Below are 26,629 nucleotides of genomic sequence, written 5' to 3'. Positions count from 1 at the left end.
ACATCTTGGATGCCCTGGGGGTAAGCAGATAAACATCAAATTCTCATTTTTAGTTGAACTATCCCTTTAATGGTGTTTTTTGACAGACACATTTTTGAGGTATTGCAACAGTTTAAAATATTTCAAATTGATTTTTACAGTTGGGAGCCGAATCTGGTGTAGACAACCCCAATCTGAAGGCCATGAAGACTGTCTTCAGGATCATGCCCTTTGTGATCCTCCCTATGACCATTAGCTTCCCCACGGTTCGTCTCTCACACTCCTCCCTCCTCAAGTTTTTTTTTTTAACTGTATTTGTTATGGGATCTGATCCGTCTTCTCTTGTCATGCTGTAATGATTTCCATAGTGTCATTTGATCTGTGTGTTTTACAGGCAGTGTTCACCTACTGGATGACCTCTAACCTCTTCTCACTGGGTCAGGTGGCCCTGCTGAGGCACCCGGTCGTGAGACAGAAGTTACGCATCCCGGAGCGCATCACACATCCACCTTCAGCGCTTCCACCCAATGAAGGTTTCATAAAAAGCATCAAGAAAGGTAAAAGATTTTTCTGCTTCATCTTCTGTATCGGTGTTACTTTAGTGTTATTTATATACTCTACTAACATAGTATTATAATTTTGAATCAACTTTTATTTCTATACTGAGATTTTATTGTAATTATAGTTCAGGTTTTAGTCATTTTATGTGCTTTTATGCATTTTCTATGCACTTTTTGCATTTTTAAATATTTACGTATAGCTTTTTTATTTCAGTTTTAGTAATTCGAGTACTTCAGTTTAAACTTATTTGAGATAGTTGCCAAGGTAATATTTCAAATTTTCATTTTCAAGTTTTTCATATAATATTTATAGTTTTTCAGCTTTATTTCAATTACTGAAAATGGCATTTAATAGTTGTAATTAACAATAACAACACTGTTCTGTATCTGAATCACTTCTATTTGTCTTACCATTTTGCTCTTATACTCTCTATATAATGTTTCTGTATCTGTTCACCTCAGGATGGACGAATGCCCAGTTGGCTCAGCAGCTGGAGGAGAGAGAAAGGAGAATTAAAGGACACCTGGATATGGCAGCCAAAGGTGAGGGTTTGAAAACCTAGTGAACTGCCTATGCTGTCTCCTGCCTGCACTACTGCTCAAAATACAAAAAAAAATCTTTACTTTTCTCTTACTTTTTGGTACAGAATGAAATTTAAGTGTATCTTGTTGAAAATATTTGTACAGGTGCATCTCAATAAATTAGAATGTCGTGGAAAAGTTCATTTATTTCAGTAATTCAACTCAAATTGTGAAACTCGTGTATTAAATAAATTCAATGCACACAGACTGAAGTAGTTTAAGTCTTTGGTTCTTTTAATTGTGATGATTTTGGCTCACATTTAACAAAAACCCACCAATTCACTATCTCAACAAATTAGAATATGGTGACATGCCAATCAGCTAATCAACTCATTTCACAATTTGAGTTGAATTACTGAAATAAATGAACTTTTTCACGACATTCTAATTTATTGAGATGCACCCGTATCTCTTTTGGCATTCTATGAATGTGTGCGCAGTTGTGAAGCGATATTTAATGTTGTTTTTTGTTTGCTGTTCAAAATTTCCATTTATCCCTGCCCCTTTTTTTAAAGGTCCTCTGAGGCAGACTTTTACCCATAACCCCCTTCAGCAGTCAGCAGCACCAATGTCGACAGGAAAATCAAGTAATTCGAAGCAAGACAAGAAGAGGCCGTGGGAAGACACGATTGGTTAACACCTCGATGGAGAATTGTGAAGGCTTTGTACATATGTATTGAGAAGGAATAAGGCATGGGTGGTAAAATTAAGACTAAATAAGTGTTTAATGGAAAAGGTGTTGTGCTGTGTCTTCTTGCCATTAAAGAGCAATCTTATTGCCTTACCGCTCTCTCCATTCATGTACATGCATACATACACAAATAAATCTCTGTTTACTAGTTTTTAACCAAAGCACTTAAACAACAATGGCTGACTAAATGCTACTATTAAGTCATGATCAACATACACAGGTTTTGCATTAATTGTCCTTTATTTAGTTCATTTTTTTGTTATTTATCACAAATCCATTATAACACTGCCTTTGTCATTTCAGTCTTTGGAAAAGAAAAGAAAACATGGAAAATACTGTTTTCTATATTCAGATACAAACCTGTAAAGATAAAGATCTTGTAGTGGCAATTCCTTCCTTCAACACACAATAAGGTGTTTTATTAGACTTTCAGTGTACACACATCTAAATTTATGTTCAATTAATGTGCAAGATTTAGGTTAAAAGCTGTTTCAAAGCAATGGTACAATGTCTCTAAATAATTCCTCTGTTATCAGTGCTATAATTTCACCATCTTACCAAGCCCCACAACAACCCTTAGAGCCCAAAGGTAGTTTCTTCGTACTCGAGTTCGAGTTGGTTTACTGTTCCCCATCAAATCAGCATAAATATCTCTAATAAATACAAAGGACTTGCTTTGACTTGACATATGTACACTTGACATCTGATCAATCTAAAATGATATCTGTGTAAACCAGTGTGGAATCAGTAGCTTGTGTATTGCATGTCCAGAGATATTCCAGTTTTCTTGTCAGTGCATCATTCTCTTCTACTCTGCCTTTTCATCTTTTGTGTCCATCTCAGTAAGAACACAGTAGCACACCTTCTGAATGAGAATACCCGAAGATGCTGGTGAAGAGTGAATGAAAATAGACATACACATATTAGTTTTAGGAGCAATATCTGAACTCTAAACCTAAACCACTATTAGGAGACTTACCAATAAACTTCCTGAGCCACATAGGCCTACGTGTGGCAGGTAGATGGCAGCACAGGAAGTAGACGGGGACTCCCGATAAAGCAATGGCAATGCCGATTAATGAGTTGATAGTGTCGCTATATAGAGGCACCACCACTAGAAAAACTGTGCAGAGGCAGAATATAATTGGGAAGAACAGGCTGAGCTGAAAGAAGAAAGAAAAGGTAAGATAAATGAGAGGGTTTAAGCCCCGTTCACACCAAGAACGATAACGATATTAGCGTCCACACCAGCGAACGATATCATCTGTTTATTCTAAGCGCACATGCGTCTACCTCTTTATTAAATTCTTGAGCTCGTTACAGCAGGATGGATTCTGATTGGCTGTCAATCTTTTATAGTTCATCAGCTGGAGAAAAATCGGTTTGAAAGTGATTCCAACGATATCGTTTCTCTTTGTCTTTATCGTTATATTTGTTGTGTGGACTCTGCTATTCTTTAATATTGAGAACGATTTTTAGAACTATATCTTTATCGTTATCTTTATAGTTATCGTCCATGGTGTGAACGGGGCTTTGACTGTGCTATTATTCAATAAATCTTCTTGAGTAAACTTTTTAAAGGAATTTCTGTTAGTAGTTCGCCTCACACAACGCAAATCGTATTTTGGCGTTCCTTTGTGATGTGAAGCATAAATCTTTAATAAAGATAAGAGTAATGACAGCACGTTTGGTTTGTTTATGTACTGCACGAACGGTTTCCGACTTCTGTTTGCGAGCGTATTTACATGAACTATATAGCTTCTGGCTTCGCTACCGTTCGGGCGTTCTTGCTTACTGCTCTGCGCTTTGCTTCCTATTTCTGTACTTTTCTCTGATTTTTCTAAGATTTTTACTTCAGCAGATCAGCACAGTGCTCAAACAACACATTTTTGGCACAAACACTAAAACTAAAAACTCTTTGGGACTGGAATAATACCACGAAAAAGAAGACTTTGCCTCCCACTGCCAGCAGCCTACATTCCGGAGACACAGCTGGAAAACACAGCTGTCTACATTCAAACAGAAGGCTTCCAGAAGAGATCAGATGTGCTAAAACATTAGTCACATTTAAATGCAACTCAAAACTCATCTGTTTAGCTGTGCATTTACTGAATGAGCACTGTGCAATGTCCGAACTGATTGCACTATATTTTATGTATAATAATTTTCTATTCTTAACTGTTTTAAATTCATTTTAAACCTCTTAAATCAATTTTTAAATCAATTTTTAAATCATTTTCAAAGTTTTAAATTCCTTGTTTTATTGTTGTGATTCTTTTTTTATTATTTTTTCCTTTCTTTTACTTTTGGGTAAAACTTTTGATGGTATTGAAATGCAGGAACACTATGGAAATTAATACATAGTTATTTATAAATATTACATTCCTTTAAGATCACACAGTGCGAAAGGCACGCGTAATACAATTTACTTTTTAAATGTTTATCAAACAGCCTCTGACCAAACCTACTCACGTGAAAATAGATGTATTAATATATTAATGGTATATAATATATGGTAACACTTTATTTTAAGGAGTCCTTGTTACACGTTACATGTAGGCTACTTACTAATATAATTACTTAATTATTATATTAATTATGCATAATTACATGCAACCCTAAACCAAACCCTAATCCTAACCCTAACCGTATAGTAAGTACATGTAGTTAATTAATATTACTCAGTACTTAAATGTATAAATGCACTGTAACAATTGTTACAGTGCACTTATTCATTTAAGGACTGAGTACATTTAAGTACTAAGTCCTTAAGGACACATTAAAATAAAGTGTAACCCAGAGGTTCTCAAACTTTTTTGGTCGTGCTATGGAAATTAATACATAGTTATTTATAAATATTACATTCCTTTAAGATCACACAGTGCGAAAGGCACGCGTAATACAATTTACTTTTTAAATGTTTATCAAACAGCCTCTGACCAAACCTACTCACGTGAAAATAGATGTATTAATATATTAATGGTATATAATATATGGTAACACTTTATTTTAAGGAGTCCTTGTTACACGTTACATGTAGGCTACTTACTAATATAATTACTTAATTATTATATTAATTATGCATAATTACATGCAACCCTAAACCAAACCCTAATCCTAACCCTAACCGTATAGTAAGTACATGTAGTTAATTAATATTACTCAGTACTTAAATGTATAAATGCACTGTAACAATTGTTACAGTGCACTTATTCATTTAAGGACTGAGTACATTTAAGTACTAAGTCCTTAAGGACACATTAAAATAAAGTGTAACCCAGAGGTTCTCAAACTTTTTTGGTCGTGCCCCCCCTTTAAACCTATAAAAAAATCTGGCGGGCACGCCCCACACTTTGAGAAACACTGGTGTAACCTAATATATTACTATTTGTGATATATAATATATTAATGCATATAATTTATGATGACTACAACAGCAGAATGCCAGATATTTACATTTCACAACTGTGACTTTATTAGTCATAATTGCAACTTTCTAGGCTATATTACAAATTGCAACTTTATATCTCACAATGTGGCTAACACAGTGTGACTTTAATTGACGCAGTGTGACTTTATATGATGCCATGATATTATTTATTTAAAATGTTATCTCACAAACAGGTCCCTATTTTTTATTTTAATTATTTATTTATTTTTTAACTCTGAGGCAGAAACTGGCTTCAATAAGCATCCCTTCAGTGTTGCATGTGTTGCTGGATTTAGCTTCCTCACACAAAAATACAAAATAATACATGGCAGACGCTTATTTGTGTGGTTACCTTTAGTGGTCGTGGTCTGTCCGGTTGTTTCCATCGTAGGTACAGCTGTCCCAGGATAGACAGACCCACAAAGAACCAGTAGCTGAAGCTGTAGTAATTGATCAGTTTAAAGACATCTTCCACACACAGGTACACAAGAGCCATGGCACCCTGTCACACAACAGGACATTTGAGATGTTAACATTTGAGAATACCTAAACAGATTTACAGACATTAATGGTGACTATAAAGACATGGAATACAGACAAATACATGATGTTAAGAGGAAAACACAGGATTGAAACAGAACATTAGTACATGTAATACAGCATATTATGACACAGATGGAGATGATGAGATGGGAACTGACATTGAAGAGTAGGGCAGGGATGGGGGTGAAGCGTGTGACATGAATCATGCACAGGTAGTCTGGCAGGTGGCCCTCTCTGGAGCCCACGAAGAATAACCTGAGTAGAGATACGCAAATGAGAAATGAGCTGAGAATGAAACGGTGCCTGAGATGAAATAATGTGGTGAATCAGATGGCATCAATAACACTGGTTATGTGTTAGATACTACTCACCTTGATGCAGCAACTATTGAAGCATTTAATCCTCCAAAGCAGGAGAAGGCAACAGCGACTGGTATTGTCCAATTAAAATACCCAAATACCTGGTCTGCAAATGTCTGTGAATTAAAAATTGAATTAGCCAAGAAAAAAGAAATCAACATTTTCTTTATTCAGCAAGAATGCATTAAACTGATCAAAAGTGACAGTAAAGGCATTTATAATATTTTTTTTCCCAAATAAATGCTTTTTAACTTTCTATTCACTAAAGAAGAATGAAAACATATTATGGTTTCCACAAAAAATAGTTAGCAAAATATTACAATGATTTCTTAAGTATCTTGTGATAGTGAAGACTGGAGTAAGGGCTGCTGATAATTCAGCTTTGCCATTACAGGAATAAACTATATTTCAAAAAATATATTCAAAAGAAAATTTAAAATTGTAATAATATTTCACAATATTACTGTTTTTTACTTATTTGATCGAATAAATGCAGCTTTGGTGATTATAAAAGACTTCTTTCAAAATCTTACCGAACCTAATCTTTTGAACAGTAGTGTATGTTATTGTATTGCTCTTTTTTTAAATTAATAAAAACATATTCAAATGACCACCAGAGATAAATACTCACCACAGCTACGGCGTCACTGTCCAGGATGGCAGGAATAGGCAGGATTGTATAGTAAGCCAAATTGGTAAGAATGTAGATCACTGTGACAATGGGCATGGAGATAGCAATGGCCAGCGGGAGATTTCTGCAAAACAAGATGACCACCAGAGAGCAGCAGAATGCATTATCATGCATACAATACCTGGCCTGTAAACCGTTACAATTAAGCCTACAACTCTCAAAGCTCTTAGAGGAACACTTTGCCTAATGCTGACAAATGTGTTTCACATGTCCACAGATTTTTTTTTTACTTCTACCCAGAGGCCCAAATGGAGAAGTGCTTGGATAGTTTGTGGGTAGGAAGGTTGAAGGAGAGCTCTTGTCACATAACAGACCTGAGCATCCCACAAAAAGGCATGTGATCCAATCACATGTTTGCTGTGTTCAATTAGACATTCAGTGATTTGACAGACAGACAGACAGACAGACAGATAGATAGATAGATAGATAGATAGATAGATAGATTACCTCTCAGGGTTTTTGATCTCCTCTGTGACAAAGTTGAGCGTGTCCCATCCAGAGTACGAGAAGAGAGCAGAATACAACGCCAGAGCCGCATCACCTGGATCCAGAGATGAACCTGAGAAGAGCCCTTCAAAATTCTGTGTGTAACCTAGACCACAAACACACACAGAAACCAACATAGTCAGATTATGTCATTTATACAGATACAAAGTTAAACACTTGTGTAAAAAGTCTTTACCCTGAAATATCTTGACCAGCCCAGTGATGATGACAGCGATGAGGGCGATGACCTTTGCGTACGTGAAGAAGTCCTGAACGCGTGTTCCATACTTCACATAGGCACAGTTCACAAAGGTCAGCAAGCCTACAGAACAAACACAGGTCAAGATGACTTTTATTTTTTGACTTGCACAGGCCCTGGTGCTTTTGTGCTCAGGGTGGATATCTATTAGTACACCCAAAAATGTCATCATTTACTCACCCTCATGTCATTCCAAACCTGTATGCATATCTTTTTTCTGCTAAAAAAGAACATATTTTGAAGAATGCTGATTACCAGTTTTGATTCCCATTGACTTCCATTGTACTTTTTGTTAATGGAATTCAATGGGAACCAAAATGGTTTAGTTACCAACATTCTTCAAAATATCTTCTTTGTGGTCCACAGAAGAAATGAAGTCATACAGGTTTGGAATGACATGAGGGTGAGTAAATGATGGCAGGCTGTTAATTTTTGGTAGGACTATGCCTTTAAGGATCCACATGGGTGTTCTTGTGAGTCTAGTCACAACATCACTGCAATAACATGAAATGGATACGGTCTTCCCGTTTTCCAAGAGGATCAATGATCTTCAGGGGTCAGTTTGTTCTTGATTTGTGTGAGAGGTTCAGACATAGGGAGCGTGTGAGCGAGTGTGTGTGTGTGATCGTGTGTGTCTTTTGTAAGGTAGTCTTCCTGGCTTGAGGAAGCAGGGCTGCTGACTGTAGCACTCCTGCTGGTTGTTTTGCAAGGAGCGAAATAGCTTAGAGCAGCACTAAAGTTTGCGTGCGTGAGCGGGGCATTTTTTCTGTCATACACAAAATCCAGCTGTAAGCACCTGCGCTTTGATACTGCATTCCATGAGGGCGCATGCAAACAATTCAGAACAGATATGTATTGCTTTGTATCGCAAATACCCCTTGATGGTGCATTCATACAGGAAATAAAACAGTGGAAACTGAACTGAAATTGAGAGTAAGAGTGGGCAGTTTGTGTTAAGTAGCCTTAACTGCAAATGAGGAAATTACAATGTGTCACGTGACTTGCTAACTCTTACAAGATACTGTCACTGTCTGACCCAATATACAACTGGAACAAACAATAAAATATGTGGATGTTACAATTATCTAGGGTCACATTTCTAAAAAAAAAAAATGTCTTGTTCCCACTTCAACTTATCTGTTATGGCTGCTATCAATGTTGCCTCAAGTTCATAAACTGCTCGCACACCCGTTTCTAATCTACAGTCTCTCTGCTCAAGGAGGACAGATAGCACAGAGACAGACATGTGTCTCATTCCTGTATGGTTATGTCATCTTTTAAAATGAATAAACAATGAAAATGTAAAACTAACATCATTCACTTTCACTGTATAGAAACTAATATCTAATATGTTAGATAACGAATATCTAATGTTGTGTTTCATGTGGTTAAAACGACATGAATAAGTGATGACAAAATGTTCATTTTTGAGGTGAAACATTCCTCTTTTTTTGTGGAATATGTCTATGTTATAATGTGTTTATATTTTTTAGATAAGCTAAATATTAAGTATGCTTAAAGGGATAGTTAACCCAAAATGAACAACATTCTTTCATCATTTTCTCACTCTCATGTCACACCAAACCTGTTTGATATTCTTTCTTTCTGTGGAAGATAAAAGAAGATATTTTGATAAATGATATAGATAAATATTGATAAATGTCATATTTTTCCCCTTACAATGGAAGTCTGTGGTCACCAAAACATGGTGTTTACCGTTTGTCTTCCACAGAACAAAGTAAGTCATACAGGTTTGGAATGACATGAGAGCAGGCAAATTATGACAGAATTTTATTTTCGGTTGAACTATCCCTTTAGGACAACTATTAATAATATTAACATTGTTAACATTACTGTGCCTTTTATCAAAAGAGTAGTACACATTGTATTTGTAAGGAAAGACAGAAATGAAAGTGTGTCTTTTTCCTGAGATTCTAGATGTGTCTACTGAGACGGTTATCGCACTCCCTCTCAATGTGCTTTCGGCTCTATTCCATTAACTATTAGTCATAAGGGCAAGATTGTTAATCGGAAGGACTTTACCTTCCAGAAATCAGCAAGTTCTTGGTAGTGCTTCTTATCTTTCAATGAAGCATGCATGTGTGTGTCTGTGTTGCAAGCAGATTAACTTAATTTAGATTTGTGGGTATAATAATATTTGTGGTAAAATATATTTGTGGGTATAATAATATAATTTTTAGTCTGGCAGAAAATATCTTGATCTAGATTCAAGTTTCTCAAATGCTTCACAGTTTAAACATCTCTTTTGTCTGACAAACCTGGGTAAATGCATGACCAGGGCCGAGGACAACAAAACCATTGATCTAGATCAGTGGTTTTCAATCCTAGTAATGGGGACCCACCGCTTATTTGTATGTCTCCCTTATTTAACACACCTGGTTCAGATCATCAGCTCATTAGGTGAGAGCTTGATGAATTCAGCTGAGTGTGTCAGGACCATGATTGAAAGCCATTGATCTAGATCAGTGGTTCTCAAACCTCTCCATGAAGTACCCCCAGCACTGCACATTTTGTATGTCTCCCTATATCTGACACACCCACTTCAGGTCTTGCAGTCTCCACTAATGAGCTGATGAGTTGAATCAGGTGTGGTAGATGAGGGAGACATACAAAATATGCAGGGCTGGGGGTACTCCAGGACAGGTTTAAGAACCACTGATCTAGATTATGATGGGTTTGAAAAAATTCTCCGATTTCAAAATTTCATGCATGTCTGTGCTGAGCGAGATGAATCATGTGAATGTAACCCTCAACATCAGCAGCACTGGTCTGACGCATTCTCTTCTCCTTCCCTTTTCCACTCAACATCAAATACTGACAGGCTTTCATTATTGCTTATAACGTCATCATTTCTTTTTTCTCCCCTTACCAAAAAGTACAGTGATGGTACCATAGTAAAGTGGTATGGTATCAGATGATAATACCATAGATCTTTTTTACTTTGTTTGTGTCTTTTGAACTTGATATATGTCTCGTGATGTTTTATGCCACTTCGTGCACTCTTGCTGTCTGTGGTAAAATTAAATGTAGCTCTGTGTTTATGTAATAGTAAGCTGCTACCTACTACCCACTTCCTGTTGCCAGTTTTCTCACTGTTCACACAGTCTTTCAGTGTTACCTACTTTCCCAACAAACATTCAATGAATGCAGAAATGCGATTAAGCTTTGAATTCAAGAGCTAATTAAACCCAAAATGTTTAATTATGTCATCATTTTCCTTTTACACACCCTTATGTAATTCCACTTTCTTTTTTCTGTAGAACGCAACAGGAGAAATGTTGAGAAATGGCCATTTTTTGACATTAAAAAAAGAAAGTAACAAACTGTCAAGCTCCAAACTGGCATAAAACCACCATAAAAATATCACAAACATAGTCCACTTGACTATATTGCAACTTTTTGAAATTTTTGAGGAACAGATTGAAATATAAGTCGCTACACAGTGGCAAAGCACATGAACGTTCAAAGGTTTGGGGTCGGTGATGTCTCTTATGCTCACCAAGGCAGAAAGAAATATAGTAAATTGTAATATTGTGAAATATTATAGCAATTTAAAATATTAATTTTGATATTAATGTATTTTAATGCAATTTATTCTTGTGATGGCAAAGCTGAAGTTTCAGCATCAATTACTCCAGTCTTCAGTGTCACAAGATCCTTCAGAAATCATTCTAATATGCTGATTTGGTGCTCAAAAAAACAAAAAAACATTTCTGATTATTATCAATGTTAAAAACAGTTGTGCTGCTTAATATTTTTGTGGAAACCATAATGCATTTTTTTTTAAAGATCCTTTTATGGAAATAAAGTTCAGATAAACAGCATTTATGATTAATTGAATGCATCCTTCTTTCAAAAAAAATAAATAGATAAATTACAGAACCCCAAACTTTTGAACAGCGGTGTATATTCTTCAAAATTTCTCCTTCTGTGTTCCACTGAAGCAAAACAAAATCATACGGTTTTGGAATGATAGATTCTGGATTTGTGATTCATTCTTTTAGCTCAAATTTTCTTCTTAAAGACTTGAGGTCCACAAACCTTCACAGGTAACCTACAAGAGAAACTCCCAAACATATACACACACATCCACATGCATCAACTCACATATGCAGGCTGCAGCCAGCAGACGATTGGCCACGTAGGGTGCTATACACGTGGGGAAGATGGGCTGCACCATGTAGTTGGAAAAGGTGATGGCTATCACAGCCTGACTGGTGGGCTCGATGATCAGAAGAGAAGTCCATAGACGGATGAAAGCCAAAAAGCCTCCAAAGGCCTCCAGGATGTAGGCGTAGCTGGCACCTGACTTGGTGATGGTGGTCCCGAGCTCAGCATAACAGAGCGCCCCGAACACCGAGAAGATCCCACCAATTGTCCACACTAACAAAGACAACCCATAGGAGCCACTGTACATCAGTACGCCTTTGGGTGAGACGAAGATCCCGGAGCCGATCATGTTTCCCACGATGAGACATACGCCATTGAGCAAAGATATTTCTTTTTTCAGTTTCATGGACTCCTGCGAGCTGCTTGCCTTCAGGTTTACGTCCAACACCTCTGAGGACTGCTCCTCCGTGGGTGCAGGGCTGTAGGACGCCATTGTTTTAAAGGGCCGATGGGTTGGATGATACAAAAAAAGACTGTCTAAACCAGTTCTACAGTCAGCTACAAGGGTTTTAGGAAGTTCTGCAAAGTTCCCAGCTAGTTCTTGAGATCTTTAGGTGACATCTGGGGAAAACAGAAGAAGAGTGTTCAGTATTTATACACACATGCACACTCATATAATAATCTCCAAAGAAACAGGGCAGTCATAAAGAGCTCACATACACACTCTTGCTTTTCAAATGTACATATGGCTATTACAGATCCATTAGATGTCATGGCAAATGGCTTTTTAAAGGTGTGTAAACAGAGCCGCACAGAGAAAAAGGTCTACATGTAAGAAAAACATCCAGCTTGCTCATATTCCTTACTGCGTGAGACAGGATTGTGTGTCTTAGCCAACGGCTTAATCAATCACCATCCCTGACGTGGACATTGATCCACCTGATCTCTAGTCCACCAAGACCCAAGACCAAATGGAGGGATTTTTAATACGTCAAGTCCAATTCAACTCTCTCTCGTTTTATCTCTCTCTCACTTTTAGCATGGAGACTTCTTGGTGCGTCAGCATGCTGATCTGTCACATGCTCCTCAAGGTTCAATGGACTCAAAAGAGCTACGCTCAAGAGCACAGGCTGCGAAACGTCTTCACATGACGATATTAAAAACATGCACATACAGGAACATAAGTAGTTAATTTACAGCTTGTATTTTTGAAGCTCAAAGTTGAGAGCCATTATTGCCGACTATGCCAAACTGTACACTGACAAGGCATAATTTTGGCATAGGTGAACTAATAAGATTTAATGACATCCTGAATTCTGAATGGAAAGTGAATGGGAATTTTGCATTGTTATACATTATACATTATGGCTGTAGAATTCCGGGTCACCTGATTGTTTAAATTCTAATTTTATAAAAAGGTAGTTTAAACTGTAGAAATTGTTGCATGCCATTTTAGACCTGTTGACCCTTAGAATCATTCCCACCTTTCACACACTAACTCCAGCAGTGGTATAGATCTGATTAATTGCCCTGTGTAATGGTTGGGAAGGTCTTATCACAAAAGAAGAAAGCTGCATTCAGGAAAGACAAAAAGAGATAGAGAGGATGATTAAAGAACTGAGATGAGTGGGTGGACAGTAGGCAATTACTGCAGTGATAATTAAACAGCCACACCAATGCAAGATCTTTAGGGACCAGAGAGCAAGGTTCAGGACATGCTGATAAGCGCTCTGAAAAAAACCAACTACAAAACACAATCACTCAAGGTTACAGCCTAAGCAACCATAGCCTTGCTGTACAGCAGAATATTAAGTGAAAATGATTTTTTTATCAGTGCACTATATAAACTGTAGTGTAAACTACTTGCCATATCTATGAAAAGACAATTGTAATGTACAGTAAGCTTGTCCATAAAACCTGTAAGTATACAATGTGCATTTTACAATGAGGTCTATGTAATTAAAGCTTTATGAAATAATAATTCTGGCTTTAAATGACGGCAAGTACAGTTGAGCGGAACGGTTTGCATTACCTTTTCATCCAGGTGCTGAACTGGCATCAGGATGCAGCTTGTACTGATGCTTTATCTGCCGTTCATTTTCGTAGACACGATCGAAGTCGGTGTGCAGTTCATGTTATTTCGCCGCGTGAGATCTCAGTCATATGGTCTCTGTCACAGCTCGCGCTCGAGTTCCCTTCCGTTCAGACGTTTGAAGGAGATTGATGAACTTCTGCTCTCAGTCAAATACAGACTGCAAACACAGACAGCGAGTAAGGGGAGGAGAAAAGAGACTGCTAGCACAGCTGTCTCTAAACTACTGAACCATTAAAATGAGCGTCTGGATGAACTTATGATAAATACCATATAAACGGACCTCAAAATGAAGGACATTGTGTACTCGAGACATTAAGGTAAGCTGTCTGAATAGCCTATAAAGCACTGTTATAGTAAGTAAACTAAAACGATTCAAAATCGATATATTTGATATATAGGCTAGCTGAAATTAAATCAAATATAAATACTAGATGAAAAACGTCAACTAAACAAAAAATTTGAATGAAAATTAAAAATGTTGGTAACTAACTGAAAGTTGAAGGCTGCTAAAATACTCCACTACTGAAAACAAATTAGAGCTATATAATTTTTTTTTAAATGAATAGAAATGACAAAAGTACATGACAAAATGACTAAAGAAATATGAAAACAAAAGCTAATTCAAAGTATTAATATGTACTGTATAAAAATAATAATAAAAAAAATTCATATAGCCTGCAATTGAATATGGATGTCTATTGGCTTCTCGGATAGAATACTTAAAAAAAATATATATATAGGCTAGAAATATAGAGTAAAACGTGTGACAAGCCCCGAGTCATCTATGTGAATGGAAATTAACTAAAGAAAAAAAATAAGATGATATTATAGCCATCGTTTTGGAGAGGTTTTATAGGCTATTCATATCTTGTATATTTATCTTTTCTAAAAAATGAATAGAAAAAAAATGTTGTAAACATTTTTTAGGATTGGTTTGAATTTCAGCCATCTTGCCTACTGAATGTTGTATTTCCCCATATAGCATATATGAAAATTATGTAATTCTCAAAACGAGTGCTTGCAACTACTTTTGAATGTTTACAGTACACACCTGTGTATGTGTCGCCATCGTGTGGTTAAAGTGGGATGTTACTCTACATCTACATCTGTACGATTTCCCATTGTTGCTGTTTTTACTGGTACTTTAGTAGCCAACTTTAAATGTTATCTAGTTTATTATTGCAACTTTTGTTTTTTTTTTGGCTAGTATTTATTTTTGGAACTTGATTATGGCAAGATACTTATTAAAATGCCATAAATGAAAAAAAAAAATCAAACAAATAGTAAACATAAAAGTTAAATATGCTTATCATGTATAAACAGACTAAATGCAGTTGTACAATCGTTTACAAATATATTGTGGGGTTACTGGTTTATGAGTCTAAATGGAAAGAAGCTTTACTTTACATGACTTCATAAATTAATCTTTTAAAGACCTTTGACAACTGCTCTTTTTTAGAACCATTCATCACATCTTGCCTCATAAGGCACTACATTTTGGCATATTTGGCACTGTCTCCTGAAGATTTCCTTATTTTTGATTGAGACATGTCTTTATCCCTTCCTGAATGCATGTGGACAAACTTCTACCACATGCCTTGTTTCTGGCTCATTGTTCGTCTCCCTCTCAACCTCAGAATTTCTCTCCTTGGTTACAGGTTGTCATGGTTTCGAGGGCCTGGCAGAGGCAGGATTAGGAGCCATTTTAGGGACAGCTGGCCAGGTCGGTCTCCACCTCCCCTTCATCCCGCGCAGAGACGCTCAGGGGGGATGAGGGGGGACATTGTGCGAGGATTAGAGCTTCCTGTGTGTCAGCCGCATTACACAGGGGGGGTGGGAAGGAAAGAGAGTGAAAGAGGCAAAGAATGAAAGAGAAAATGAAAGAGCGAGCATATGAAAGAGAGCATGACACAGAAAGCGAGAGGGTGTTTGAGGGGAGGGAGTGAAGTCTGTACAGCTGCACACTCAATCACATTACACAAGTGTGTGTGTGTGTGTGTGTGTGTGTGAACAAACACACACAACATACACACATACTGCCATCAACATGCACACCACCAATCTGGGAAACTAAAACATAAAAGGAAGCAGACTTTTTACAAAAAAAGGGGGGCGGGGTGAATGAAGACAATTGCTGAAGAACAAAGTCCCTTGGAACAACAAAAACAACAAAAACAACAAAGATCCTTGTCGGATGTTGAAAATAGCTTAACAGGTGGCAGTTTTGTGTTCAATGCAATTCGAATAATGCACATACATTAAAAAAACAAAAGCACAAATCTTGAGACATTCATTCGGACTTTATTTCTCTTCTTGACAAGTTAGGACCACATTACATCCAATAAAATTACAACACAAAGTTGTTAGAGTTCAACAGGGCCAACAAAGTTGCTTCAACCTTCAAGATTACAAAAATATTGAAAGCTTTAAATCTTTAGCAATTTTGAGCTGCTTTTGCTCATCTGCAGCATTGTGAAAACTAATATGATTTGCTGTTTTTCATAGTCAACAATAAAAAAAAAACTTAATACATACAAATCAGTGGGGATTTTAAATAAAGAAAGTTGAAGAACAGGCATTGTGCAGAAAGTAAATCTGACCCTCTCAGCAATTCAATCCCATCATCGTCATCTTAAACCTCCCTTGTCAATAAGAGTTTCAGCAGTCACAGATATAGTGCAGCTATTTAGAGAAATACCTACAAAGTACAGCAGCATAAAAGTAGATAAAAACAGGGTACATAAAACAAAATTGATATTTACATTCAGCTGCACATCAGTTGATCAGTTTTGGTATGATCCCTATAATCCTCTCTCATCTCACACATCGGGTCAGTCCCTTTTTTCCATAGATTTTGCTCAAAATTATATATATTTTTTATGTTTTACATGTATTTTTACGAGTATCCTGAAGTTCCAAATTGATTTCTGAAATTGCACTTAGACACACAATTAATTTGCTTGTCATTTGTTATACACAAATACTATATTCAAGATCCAATTTCTGTGCATCCTGATATTTGAAGTCGAAAGACCAAGTCTTTATCAATATGATTTAATTGTCTTCATGAAAAGGCACCACTATTACATATGGACTGATTTACTAATGTTTTACAATATCAAACAATTAAAAACTACTCCTAACCACAAAGTTGAAAAAAAAAAAAGTTGACAGAAATCAGTAAACAAGAATAGTGCTAAAACCTAACTAATCACATTCTTTTAAGCAGTGTCTTCAGGCCTGTCGTCAGTAGTAGACACCGGATGCTCAAACAAGGACAATTTATTTGTACTTTTCTCTGACATGTTTTTAGCATCCTCTCCTCTCAGTTTTTGATGGGTCAACTCCTCCGCACGCTCCACAACTTTTCCCTCAGAGGACTGTGAGGATGCAGTACTGGCCAACTGATTCATACTTCCGCTGTGGATTTTCATATGCCCCTGTTGAAACACATAGAAGTTATAAGTCTTGTTTCTAACATAAACATGAATATTTCATAGATATAAATGTCATCTAACATTCCATCTTTTTCAGAATAGCACATTAATCTATGTACCTTCAATCCACTGCGGCTAGCATACTCTTTTCCACACTCTGTGCAGCTGTAAGGTTTCTCTGAGCGCTGTGGTTGTGGAGGGGCTACAGGGGTCTCTGATGATGTCACTTCGGTCTTTTCTCTATCTTTCCTTTGATCCTCTTCTGCCGACTCTTTTGAATCCTCAGCTTTCCTTTTCTGATTTACGGCTCTGTCTGGAATGTGCAAAGAAGCATTCTCTGTGGCTTGGTGAGAGTCAGCATCATTGGGCTCAAGAACATGGTCGATTCCATTCACATGAAGCGTTGTCTGCTCGCTGCTTTGGTCTGACTTTGACTCAGTGGACAACCCTGGGCTGGAGGGTGGAGTGAGGGCGGGTGACAGATTGAGAGCTTCAGAGTTTAAACTAGCTTTTGGCCCGCTAATCACTGTTTGATGTGAAGCGCCATTGTGCCATTTTTTATCAAATAAGGTGTCCTGGGAGTTGGTCCGGGTACAGAGAGATAAAGGCGTGTCTTCATCCTCTTCTGCAGAGCCATTGACAACTTGAGATTTGCTCTGATGGACTGTGCCATAATGGTTCTCATCTGAATTGTCAGGTGGACTGTTTTCTCCTGAGGGGCCCTCCTTCTCCAGGGTGACGGTTGGAATAGTCTCAGGTGTGTTGTCATAGGGATCTTGATCTGACTCCATGAGCTGATCTGCATCACCTGATGCAGTATCTCTTAGGCTAGCACCAGACTCCAGTAAGCTGGCAGAGGAAGACATGCTCATATTTAGAGGAAGAGACTGAAGATTTTTGGGTAAAGAAACCCCATCCATTTGACCAGGGTCTTCCTCTGACTGCAGGTCCCCATTACCTTCCGGAGGCAACTGCCCCCCCAGATGCATCCGAATGTGATGCTGCAGTACCACAGCATTGGTAAACTTGCGGTGACAGAGCGGGCATGAATTCTGGCCCCGTGCATTGGCTGGACGTGCTCTGTGTGTGGCCAGATGAGCCCTTAGGCTTCCCTTTGTGGAGAAGGAGCGGCCACAGAGTTTGCAGGGGAATGGACGTTCACCTAAGTGAGTGGCCTGGTGGAGACGTAATGCCCTTGGGCAGCTGAGGACACGGAGGCATACCCCGCACTGATTAGGAACCAAAGAGGAGGCAGTTGACCCTTGGAGCTTTTGGCTGGCAGGCTCACCGCTGGGATTCGGGTTCAGCCCTAAGGCTGCCATCATCTCCCTCCTGTAAGCTGAGATAACATTAGCGTTGGAGGTTGTGGATATGTCATTAGCCCGAGCCTGGCCTTCATTGGTGCTTTTTGGGAGGGGCTGCTTCTCTAACTTCTGCGCCAGTCTCTGCAGCTTGGAGGTGTCAGAGGTGGCGGAGGATGAGGATGGAGAGGAGGAGGGAGGAGAGGAGTTTTGAGGTTTGTGGTATGAGGAGAAAGGGAAGGTAAGTGGGAGGTGTGGGGAAGGGAGGTGAGGAGGGCGAAGAAGGGCAAGGCTAGGATGGTGGGCAGAGGGCCCTGATGGGAAGAGAATCTTTGGAAGATGTGCCAGCTGGGAATATGGAGAACCAGGATGTAAAGTGGAGTGTGGCGGTGTATTCTCATCAAACCTCTGCTGCTTTGCACCTTTGAATTGGCCAGTCATTGCAGAGGAGGTGATGGATGAAGATGACAGCACACTAGTGGAAACAGAGGCTGCGGCTGCAGCTGAGGCACGGTTTAGCTGTAGCAAAGAGTGGGCAGTGGAAAGCAGGGCCAGATCAACACTGGGTGGCAACGGAAGGGAGGAGGGAGATGGATGAGATGACCCGGACAGGAAACCAAGAGCTAAACTATCTGGCACACCTACACTACCTTTAACCCCAAAAGGCTCCTCATCCTCCGCTCGACGTTTTCTGCGCCTCTGTGATGGCCCTGAGCCAGATCCTGATTGGCTCTGCTCAGACAGAGCAGGTGGCAAGAGAGAGAGCGACAGCTCTGGATTTTGCTCACGGTGACGGAGGAAGTGGGCTTTGAGGTTGCCACGGGTAGTGAAACGACTAAGGCAGACGGGACATTGGTATGGACGCTCACCGGTGTGGGATCTCAGATGGATCTGTAATGAGGAGTCACTGCTTAGAACCTTCCCACAGAACCGGCAGATGTGCTGCTGGCGGCCTGAAGTGGAGCTTGACGATCCGTTTGACATACTAACAGTGGAACTGAGAGATGCTGAGAGCTGGTCCTGGGAGAGGCTGACCGTGGGCAAGGGAGGAGTTGGGAAATTCACGCCATTGCCATGACTGATGGAGGTGTTGGGAGACTTTTCATTGAGGTAACGAGGTAGAAGTCCTAGTGTTAGAGAGAGAGGGTGCATAGAGGCTGAAGAGGTGACTAAGGATGAGGAAGATGTTAAAGATGAAGTTGTGGAATAAGGAGCTCTGGATCCATTTGTGTGAGATTGGTTGGGCTTGGATGTAGGAGCTTGGGGAATTAAAGAAGCACCAGTATTAGGTGGGGCTGGTCCTGGGAGAGGCTGACCGTGGGCAAGGGAGGAGTTGGGAAATTCACGCCATTGCCATGACTGATGGAGGTGTTGGGAGACTTTTCATTGAGGTAACGAGGTAGAAGTCCTAGTGTTAGAGAGAGAGGGTGCATAGAGGCTGAAGAGGTGACTAAGGATGAGGAAGATGTTAAAGATGAAGTTGTGGAATAAGGAGCTCTGGATCCATTTGTGTGAGATTGGTTGGGCTTGGATGTAGGAGCTTGGGGAATTGCACGGGAGACAGTATTAGGTGGGGAGCTAGAGCCTGCATCACTCTGTTGACCCTCCACAGATCCCTGAGGTGCATCTTGGGCACTGACCATACCACCTAGGCGCAGCACCTGCCTGCAGATCTCTTCTGTAATCTGCATTTGGTGAATCTGTCTTTGCTGCAGGACCCTAAGCTCTTCTAACAGTACAGCGAGGGTCGGAGGCACCTGGAGTTGCTCTGAAGGTGATAAAGGAGTTTGGTGGATGGGACTAGGACTTCCTTGATGAGGTGGGGCACCCAGTGACAATGAAGAGGATAAAGACGAGGAAGAGGAGGTAGTGGTGGTTGCAGAAATACCCATTGGTGGGGACGTCACAGTGGAGTGGGGCTGATGAGATGGAATATAAGTGCATTTCTGCTGGCTAGGGGGAGGAGAATGGGTTTGGGACGACAGGGAAGGATGTGGGAAATCCGGAGAGAGAGATGAGTGTGCATTAGGCAGAGATGTAGAATATGAGGCAATGTGATTTGGCCAGTGGGGAGGAGATGAGCTCTCATTTGGGAGCGAGGGAGCGTGAAGGCCACCAGGAGATGGTCTTGGGGCCAAAGGAGGTTGACAGTCCTGAACGGATGTAGGAGAGGAGGACAAAGATGACGAGGTAGCTTCAGAGGCAAGTGAGGTGGATGGAGATTTTACTGGAAGCTGGTCATCTGGAAAATAAAGAAAATAAAGAATCAGTTTATAAGTATATAGCATTTATTATCAGACAATGACAATTATTTGAAAACATAATATTGTTATGGCATCGTTTCATTATTTTATAAATAAATGTATATATTAATTGTTGTAAAAAGCCTTCCTATTTAGGCCAGCTCCTTTTTTCTTTCACTAAAACACTGAATACCATTTGTCATTCCGCATTCTTAATGATCTTTCACCCTTAAATCACAACCTTCATATACCACACTCACATCTTCTGTCCTCACTCTTGCCACAGCTCACTAACCACCTTGCAGCTATTGCAACGCTTTTTAGAGGACAATAGATATCACAACCACAACAACTCATAACCCCTCTTAACCCAATCCTCTGTCCATCAACTACATCTTTCATCTCTCTATTCACCCTTCCCCCTGACCCCACACAGGGTCAGAGGTCAGGGCATAGAAAGGGTTTTGGGCACTGTCCATGCGCTCTGATTGGCTAGATGACCTAACCTCATGAGCTCTAAGGTCAAATTCTTTTAGAATCTTGAGCGCAGAAAAAGAACTAGAAGAAGGGGGTTGGGAAAATAGTGGGTTGACTGACAGACAAACTGTTTCCATTCTCTGGCATACTGATACACAAAATGACTGTACATACTTGTGGAATCTAATCAGCTGAAATGCACCAGAAACCCTCAACCCTAAAAAAAATCTCCTCACAACTTACTACCTGTTCTTGCCAATAGCTATAGAAATCGCATTACAAAGGTGCAGTATCTTTTAGATTCCTTAGCTAACTTTTTCTTCCATGCATGCACACACGCAACGATGCATTCTTTCTCCTCTCTGTATTCTAACAGTGGAACCCCCAACTGAGCAGAGGTACAAAGTGAATAGAGGCAAGGGAGTGGGAAGGGGGGAACACGGCGAGAACAGAAAAGAGGAGCACAAGGAAACATGAGAGAGAGAATAAGGGAGAAGAGGAGAGAATAGAGTGAGAAGAGATTAATCTTTACCCAAACACCCCCTTCGTCCCCTCCCCCTTGCCTGCACACTGAATAGAAGACTCCTCTAAATGCATAAAAGACCCCCAGCAATCAAACTGACTATGCTGCAAGTCTCTTGGAGGATTGACATTAGTGAAAAGCTAACGCAGTTATGGCCCCTGAGTGATTAATGTCAACATAATGACCGGCCATACGGCTGAACACCTTTAGACCAACCCTCTGGCCATATCTTCAAGAGCCTTCGTTTAATATAACACATTTAACAGACATTTTGAGCGGGAAATGTCAGCAAACTACCTATTTTTTTTTAAAGTCAGGTCATGGCAGAAATGTGAGCTTTGTGCTGCAGCTTTTAAACAATGGCTCACTGAGTAGAGGGCCAAACGCACCCGTGCATTTTAACCTGTATCATAATTCTTCAGGTGTTAAAGTGATCCTATTTTAAGCAATAAAGAAAAAAAGTATAGGCTATAAAATATTTTTGGGTAACAGGTGCTCTTGGCAAACTACAGTAGTAGTCAACATTTGAAGTGGATCAAAACCTTTCATCAAAGTTGTCCTAAAACCAAAATGTGTTCTTGTCTTAGGACAACTTTGATGAACTTTCTTGATCCACTTCAAATGTTGACTACTATATAACCAGTTATGCAAAACTTTTTAATTAACAAGGCGTTTAAAACAAATAATGAAGCATCACTATCAATTTTAGTCCAGGGTAACAAATAATTAACAAAGGAATGATTTCCTCACCTTGCGGCATCAAGCGCGAGCCCCCGGGGTCCGCGTTAACGAGTTGCTGGGGCCGTTTCTGTTTCCGGCGTGACATGATTCACGAGCAGCCGGTGAGAGTTACGGGCATCAAACAACTTTGCAACGCAAATTATAAAACCGGTTTTGAATAGATAAATACCGAACTCCCTTGTTCGTAAATAATCCACCTTGCAGGATGCGTTAAGACTACATCGGCTTCTTTTGAAAGAGTTAGTTAACAAATACAATAAAATAAAAAATCTTAAAATTCGTGTGGGCTCCTGAAGCGGACCATAACGTCGTCCGCTGTTGCTGTGTGAACTGGCGAGTGCGTGTGTGGCTGTTTTTCCTCAACAAGTCCCCTCTTTCTCAAACTTGTCCACTCTGCAGACCCCCTCCCCTCCTCTCCAAAGACACACACACACTCACACAAAAATACAATCTCTCCTTGTTCTGACATTTGCATTTCAATGGCGCGGAACACCGTCTCTTTTTCTTTCTTTATTTTTCTCTCTTAATGCGAACAGCTCTCTAGTAATTTAGACAACTGAGTTATATATCAATACGAAATTTCTCACTTTTTATATTTTCACATACGCTTGTAATGTATGCAAAAAGTGAGTTTATCCCCCTCAACATTCTGACATCTGTCTGTTTTAAACAACTTAATGACTACACTAAATTTAGTGCGCCCATTGAGAGTATTTGAGAACGAGACACCTTTTTGTATTGGCAGCCGCAGGTCTACTAAGATTTATGTGAAATCTAAATAGGCGACATTACAAATAATCTGATTCACTGGGAAATAAAAAAAAAATGGACTGTAACTGTTATCAGGTTACCTAAGAAAATATAAAACAGCTCAAGTAGCCTATCAAAAGGAATAATGGAAGATTATGCATGTAAAAAGTTCACCAGATGTGAAAGGTGGTTATAGGCTAAATATTTAAAAATGGTGTGGAAGCAAAAAAAATAATTGGAGATGATAAGGAAGGTGATGGGATGAGATAATACGTCAGGCAGCTTGTAGACTATAACTGCACGGGTTGCTGGAGTAAAGACCCCCTGCGTCTCGCTCACTTTGTCGGTGCGTCCGAATATTCTGAGCTCTATTTAAAATGCATTGAATAGGAAGGGAATTTCCAACAATGGCGACCTGGACACAGTTGAGTGGGCATCTCTTTCTCTCTCCTCACCCCCAAGATCCATTGCCGCTCCGCACAATGCCCCCCTTTCACCCCCGCCTCTGTTCCCATACACCACGTGGAGGAGGGATGAAGTGAAAAGCCATTTTTAATTAGATGTATCAAAAACAAGCAGCCGTCCTGCACCGTATCTCACATAAGGCCAAGGTGTCCACTAACCATAAGGCAGGGTTTTTCTTATACATGAGTGTATTTGGTCATGCAGGCTTATTTACAACAATAAAGTATAATTTAAGATAAAAATGATTAAAAGTCACTAATATTATACTGTACATTTAAGGCAAAACAATAATTAAAAAAAGAAAGACAGTTAGCATAGAACCATATCATGGCTCACATGCATTTGTTGCATTGCTTCAGTTTTCTACTTGTTAATTTGTTGTATACAGTAGCCTACTCATCAGTGTTGCCAGATTGGAATGGTTTACTAAAGCAATAAAGAAGCCGTGGTTTACAGTGAATTTATAACAGCTAAGGGGTGTTGTTAGGCATGACGCGAAACTAAAGCAATAAAGAAGCCGTGGTTTACAGTGAATTTATAACAGCTAAGGAGTGTTGTTAGGCATGACGCTTTCGCGTCATGCCTAACAACACCCCTTAGCTGTTATAAATTCACTGTAAACCATGGCTTCGCGGGGCTTATTGCTTTTATAAAACGGTTATTCCATGTATGTATTAAAGTTTCACAAAATAAAACAGAGCAAATAAAGTGTAATGATATAATAAAAACAGTATTCTTCCACCAAACAATGTAGTTCCTCAGAAACAGTTGTGGTTGCAACAAAGTGGCTGCCAAGCAACACACAAAATAAACAAAGGTGTATGTTTGTAGAGTAATTTACAACAGCTTCGAACGTGGCTCAACCAATCAGAATCAAGGACCGGAACTCTCTGTTTTGTACTTGTACAACTAAAATAGCTTCTCATTCAATCAAATCAGCCTTGATTGACTTGCATTATTTACTGCTGTTCGCCATTTTCCAAATTTGTGTTTGCTCATAGTTTTGGGTAGTAGCTAGTCGATCTAACCAACGCCAAAATAGGTATATATAAGAAAAACAGAGAAGAAAAGAAAAGAAGAAAAATGTCAAGACTTACCTTTTTCATGTCCAGATGATGCATTCAACACTATGGAGAAATGCTGCATCTGTGAGTTTCTCTTCTGAGAAGGCCATTGATGTATTTTGGCTATATATGCTGGAGGAGACCAATGTTTCCAGGAAACACTCAATGTGATCACTTCCCACATATTTAATGCTATCTGAACAATCATTGGGCTAAAAAAATTTTTTTAAATAAGAATTAAAAAACAAACAAAAAACACTATAGTTCAAAATGTTTGGGTTAGTAAGATCAGTAATAGCTACTTCATGGATGCATTACATTGATCACATAGTGATAGTAAAGACTTTTACATTGTTACACATTCTATCTACAATAAATGTTTATTTTAACTTTCTAAGTAAAAGTTGGTAATGTAATGGTATGGCTTTTGAAAATTCAGCTTTGCCATCATATGAAAATTAGATTATACATTTTAATTATTATTATTATTATTCTTAAAGCACTTTTCAAATAATGCAGTCTTAGTGACTTTTTTTTATTTTAAAAACATTATTTAGAATAGTGTGTAACATATAGGCAACAAATATAACTTGACTTATTTGAAGAGGAATGAAGAGACCCCTACTTACACTTTTTTTCTCCTTTTTTTTCGCCCTGCTCCTTTCTTTTTTCTTTTTTCCCCTTTTCGTTTCTTTCTCGGAATATATGTAATTTTATTGGTACTTTGCATCTGTTTTTATGATATGTGCCTTGCTTAGTATTTGTTTATGTACATTTATCAGTGCGATTGTATAGTATATGTATATTCTGTTTAATAAAAGAAAATAAAACATATAGGCATCCTATTATCATGAAATGTGTTTCCTGTTTCCTCAGACCAAACCACCACATATTTTGGTAAGTGCAACGTACTTGACCAGTGAACGTCAATTTTTTCTTATTCGTCTTCCTCGGAGTACGTAAACATTATTTATGACTGTTTACAGAATGTTTGTCCCGAGGAACAAAAGTGTTATTTAAAGTGCATCATGGCGCCTCTGGAATATTTGAGTTCGCTCAGTCAGCAGCCAATCAGATGAGGCCAGTCAAAACCCACGCGGCGCTCTACCTGCAAATTCTCAGTAAACGATCCTGGGTTTATAAAGCTACGTATTTGTGAAGAGCAATATATATATATATATATATATATTTATAGCCGCATTAGTTTGATTTATATGGAGGACGAAACCTGCAAAAACAATAAATAAATAAATACACAAATGAATAAATAAATATGCAAATAAATAAATAAATGTGTGTATAAATACACAAATTCTTGTTTAAATACATATAGAAATAATTAAACGTGATTAAAGTAGGCAAATAAATAAAATAAATTGGTGGGCAAATGGAAAATGTTTAAAGGGGTCATATGATGCTGCTAAAAATAACATTATTTGGTGTAATGAAATGTGTTTATGCGGTTTAAAGTTAAAAAAACACATTATTTTCCACATACTGTACATTATTGTTTCTCCTCTATGCCCCGCCTTTTTGAAACAAATCTCATCGGTCTGAAAAAGCGAGGTGTGCTGTGATTGGCCAGCTACCCAGTGCGTTGTGATTGGCCGAATACCTCAAGCGTGAGACGGAAATGTTACGCCCCTCATATACTGTTGATGCCGTGTCCTGGCCGGAGCGACGAGACAAAAACATGAAAACCCATTACAAACGAGGCATTTGTTGCATCCAGTGGGGACATAATTACTGATTATAATAACTTATACTGTCTTTTTACGCGTTGCGTTGCGTTGCATTGCATCGCGCCGCGTAAACATAAAAC

At 38.8% G+C, this 26,629-nt stretch overlaps 4 protein-coding genes across 4 annotated transcripts in view; 2 read left to right on the top strand and 2 right to left on the bottom strand.

Annotated features, from left to right (window-relative positions):
* The window catches only part of oxa1l (OXA1L mitochondrial inner membrane protein), a 5,674-nt gene extending 3,811 nt beyond the window's left edge, over positions 1–1,863 (top strand). The window contains exons 7-10 of the mRNA XM_016479585.1: positions 141–245; positions 374–536; positions 1,002–1,082; positions 1,637–1,863. Coding sequence (XP_016335071.1) covers positions 141–245; positions 374–536; positions 1,002–1,082; positions 1,637–1,758 — 471 coding nt within the window. The 3' untranslated portion in view covers positions 1,759–1,863. The remainder of the gene's footprint in view (positions 1–140; positions 246–373; positions 537–1,001; positions 1,083–1,636) is intronic.
* A 229-nt stretch (positions 1,864–2,092) lies between these two features.
* Positions 2,093–13,909, bottom strand: slc7a7 (solute carrier family 7 member 7). The gene is made up of 10 exons (XM_016479584.1): positions 13,744–13,909; positions 11,709–12,332; positions 7,518–7,643; positions 7,283–7,427; positions 6,776–6,899; positions 6,157–6,260; positions 5,944–6,040; positions 5,595–5,744; positions 2,792–2,975; positions 2,093–2,700 (listed from the first exon to the last, which is right to left on the bottom strand). The coding sequence occupies exons 2-10, from the start codon at positions 12,202–12,204 to the stop codon at positions 2,621–2,623; spliced, it is 1,506 nt and encodes a 501-aa protein (XP_016335070.1). The 5' UTR covers positions 12,205–12,332; positions 13,744–13,909; the 3' UTR covers positions 2,093–2,620.
* A 2,194-nt stretch (positions 13,910–16,103) lies between these two features.
* LOC107683523 (sal-like protein 4) lies at positions 16,104–23,218 on the bottom strand. Its single transcript, XM_016479582.1, has 4 exons — positions 22,538–23,218; positions 20,100–20,786; positions 17,363–19,839; positions 16,104–17,246 (listed from the first exon to the last, which is right to left on the bottom strand). The coding sequence occupies exons 1-4, from the start codon at positions 22,611–22,613 to the stop codon at positions 17,028–17,030; spliced, it is 3,459 nt and encodes a 1,152-aa protein (XP_016335068.1). The 5' UTR covers positions 22,614–23,218; the 3' UTR covers positions 16,104–17,027.
* A 1,662-nt stretch (positions 23,219–24,880) lies between these two features.
* LOC107683567 (E3 ubiquitin-protein ligase CCNB1IP1-like) overlaps positions 24,881–26,629 on the top strand; it is an 8,906-nt gene continuing 7,157 nt past the window's right edge. Inside the window, exon 1 of the mRNA XM_016479643.1 lies at positions 24,881–24,891. Within this exon, the coding sequence (XP_016335129.1) occupies positions 24,881–24,891 (11 nt within the window). The remainder of the gene's footprint in view (positions 24,892–26,629) is intronic.

The sequence above is a fragment of the Sinocyclocheilus anshuiensis genome, unplaced genomic scaffold (genome assembly GCF_001515605.1).
Source record: "Sinocyclocheilus anshuiensis isolate Anshui unplaced genomic scaffold, SAMN03320099.WGS_v1.1 scaffold874, whole genome shotgun sequence".
Classification (NCBI taxonomy): domain Eukaryota; kingdom Metazoa; phylum Chordata; class Actinopteri; order Cypriniformes; family Cyprinidae; genus Sinocyclocheilus; species Sinocyclocheilus anshuiensis.
Note: the sequence above shows the minus strand (reverse complement) of the source record. Positions and strands in the feature narration are given on the sequence as shown.

Bases quoted from the DNA above. Each gene is read 5' to 3' on its own strand.
- slc7a7 (XM_016479584.1), bottom strand. From the start codon at position 12,204: ATGGCGTCCTACAGCCCTGCACCCACGGAGGAGCAGTCCTCAGAGGTG. The intron at 6,041-6,156 runs GTGAGTAGTATC...ATCTCTACTCAG, and splicing joins TCAATAGTTGCTGCATCAAG to GTTATTCTTCGTGGGCTCCA. The intron at 2,701-2,791 runs GTAAGTCTCCTA...ACTCTTCACCAG, and splicing joins GTGGCTCAGGAAGTTTATTG to CATCTTCGGGTATTCTCATT.
- LOC107683523 (XM_016479582.1), bottom strand. From the start codon at position 22,613: ATGTCACGCCGGAAACAGAAACGGCCCCAGCAACTCGTTAACGCGGAC. The intron at 20,787-22,537 runs GTGAGGAAATCA...TTTATTTTCCAG, and splicing joins CTCGCGCTTGATGCCGCAAG to ATGACCAGCTTCCAGTAAAA. The intron at 17,247-17,362 runs GTACATAGATTA...GTGTTTCAACAG, and splicing joins CTAGCCGCAGTGGATTGAAG to GGGCATATGAAAATCCACAG.